Here is a 2757-nt window from a genome sequence, read left to right as displayed (position 1 = left end):
GATCCAATCCGCAAGGCTTTCAAATCGGATCCGCACACTAATCGGATTGGATTGCGGATTTTGTGTTGCTATCCGCATATCTGCGTATCCGCAAAAATAAAGAAATAAATAAGTAAATATTATTTTTATGTTTTATTTTAACTAATAATTATTATATATGTTGTATTATTTTAATTTATTATTTAAGAAAAATATGTTTAATATTATTTTAAGAGTAACACATATTTAAAAGAATAAAAAAATGAATTTTATTGACTTTTTTAATAAAAATAAGTTTTTAAAAATATTTTTGTGTTTTGCAAATATATCCGATATACGATCCGATCCATCAGATCGGATCCAAGCTTGAAATATGCGGATATGGGATCCGATCTGATCCGATAATTTAAGTGCGAACCGAATTAAAATTTTGGTCATATCCGATCTGATCCGATCCGCATTCACCCCTATTTATAGAGATGATTCCATTTTGTTACTGTTTAACCATTTCATTAATCATGTTTGGATATATTGTTTAATTTAAATAATTTAAAAATACTTTTATTCTAATTTGCTTTGTTGAGTTGGAATTTTATAATAAGTGAAAATTTAGTATTAACTAGAAATGAAAATATAGAAACCACGTTAATAAGCAAGAATTCGCTACATTTAAATTGGCAAAGTATATCTAAAATTTTATTTATACTTCATCATTTATCTAAAATAACCATGAAAATTTGATCAAAGTTGGCATTAATCATGCATAAAATAAAAAACCTAACATCATAATAATAATAATAATAATAATAATAATAATAATAATAATAATAATAATAATAATAATAATAATAAATGGAAAGACAAATATATAGTAATGATGTGGATGAAGTTGCATCCAAATGGTATTTTCAATAAAATTTTATATATTCAAATTAAAAGAGACATATAAGCTAAGATGAGGATAAAATTATATATTAAAAAGTATTTGATATTTGTAAAATATATTATAAGAAGTATTTATAAATAAAAATTATATATTAAAAATTTAATTAAAATAATTGAATAACTAACTCTTAATTACATGTGGTCATTGCATGTTTTAGTCTTTTAATAAATGTGAGTTTCTAATTGATTTTCTACTGTGGAACTGTGGAAGAAGTACGCTCAGATTTCTGGCCTGCTAAGTTTAAGGGGGCACTACCTAATGGTAGGAAATAATAATAATAATAATAATAATAATAATAATAATAGAAAAATTTTTAGAGTCTAATAAATTTTAGTATATTTTGCTATTATTTAACTTGTATAATTATTAAATTATTTTTAATAAATAAATTTTATTAATTTATGTGTAAAAATTTTAAAAAATATAAATAAAAATTATATTTATTTATATGTATAAATTTTGATAAATATATATATATAAATTATATATTTTTCATATATAATTTTTTTATAAATATGAATGTAAATTATTACTGATTAAATATTGACACATAATAATATTTATTAATTATGTAGTATTCCTATTATAATAATAATAAAAAGCATCCCATAATCTTTACAAAAGAGAGCTTAAAAAAATGAAAAAACAAACGAAAGAAATTGCTACCATTTTCTATGTAATAACCGCCCACTAGTTTAATTTTTTTTTCCTTTCTCCCTTTTTCTAAATTTGAGTTCCTATTGTTCCCAAAGAAAGAGTTCAGATTGTAACAAAGTATAGTAGTTAGCTGCCTCATCTTCAAGCTCCCACAAATTGTCACATAATGAAGAAAATCCATTATTATTTTCACCCTCTCCATATTCTCCGTTGTTATTGGTACTAAATCCAAATTCACCAAAATCTAGGGTTGACCCATATTCATCACCGCTACTTGGAATCCCAAGTTCATCATCAGAGGCTTGGAGAAGGTGTCTCATGACCCTCTCCTTATCATTCTCCTCCTCCTCCTGATGAATACTTGTGAGGGTATTTTGGTCATTTGGGTTAGTCGTGTGGAGGGTATTTTGGTCATTTAGTTGAGATTGGTGGCTGTTGTTGTTGGAAGGTGTACAAGTGATTTCTTGTTGGAGGGTTGTCATCAAAGGAGAGAGATCTTGTGTAGATTCCTCTTCCTCGGACTCAAGAATTGTAAGTATGTGGTTGTATGGTTTGTTCCTAGTTGTGTTTGAGCACTCTTCAAAATCTACTTCCCCTTCTAATTCATCTCTAGGCCTCTTTTGTACCACACTATTAATTTTGTCCATTTTAATTTGGCAAGAGAAACAGAAAAAGAAGACGAGTTGCGAATGAAATTGAACCAAATATGATTCAAGACTTCAAGTGTTTTTTTTTTTTTTTTTTTTTCCAATTGAAAGAAGTGCTTAGAAGCAACGTAGGTTAAAGGGAAGAAAGAGGACGAAGCAGAGGATGAGGAGAGAGAGATGGGGGTTGAGAACATTATATAGGAGAGAGATAAGAGAGTAATGGTCAAAACAAGGGGAAAAGAAATGCAAAGGTGGGGAATAATTAATTTAATTGTGGGGGAGAAAAAAAAAGAACAACTTTGTAAAGTCAGTTGGTGAGACTAGACTTGAGTAGGAGAGAGAAATATGCCTGGAAGATTTCAAAAAAGGGGAAAAATAATATAAAATTAATTAATGAAAGATTGAACAGATTTTGTTTTTGATATTGGAGTAGTAATGTTGTGTTTTTTTTTTAAACGTGGGTTGATGGGGTGTTATTCTCAAATATGAAATTGTTTAATTAGATAAATAAAAATTAGATCGTTTAAT

General features: G+C 26.9%; 1 protein-coding gene across 1 annotated transcript; it reads right to left on the bottom strand.

Moving 5' to 3' along the window:
• Positions 1–1468: 1468 nt before the first annotated feature.
• Positions 1469–2347, bottom strand: LOC130979438 (uncharacterized). Its single transcript, XM_057902886.1, has one exon. The coding sequence runs from the start codon at positions 2227–2229 to the stop codon at positions 1663–1665; it is 567 nt and encodes a 188-aa protein (XP_057758869.1). The 5' UTR covers positions 2230–2347; the 3' UTR covers positions 1469–1662.
• Between the last annotated feature and the right edge of the window lie 410 nt (positions 2348–2757).

This window comes from Arachis stenosperma, chromosome 5 (genome assembly GCF_014773155.1).
Source record: "Arachis stenosperma cultivar V10309 chromosome 5, arast.V10309.gnm1.PFL2, whole genome shotgun sequence".
Classification (NCBI taxonomy): Eukaryota; Viridiplantae; Streptophyta; class Magnoliopsida; order Fabales; family Fabaceae; genus Arachis; species Arachis stenosperma.
This window is presented reverse-complemented; position numbering and strand designations above follow the sequence as displayed.

What these genes read in the sequence shown, in the direction of transcription:
- LOC130979438 (XM_057902886.1), bottom strand. Translation starts at nt 2,229, where the DNA reads ATGGACAAAATTAATAGTGTGGTACAAAAGAGGCCTAGAGATGAATTA.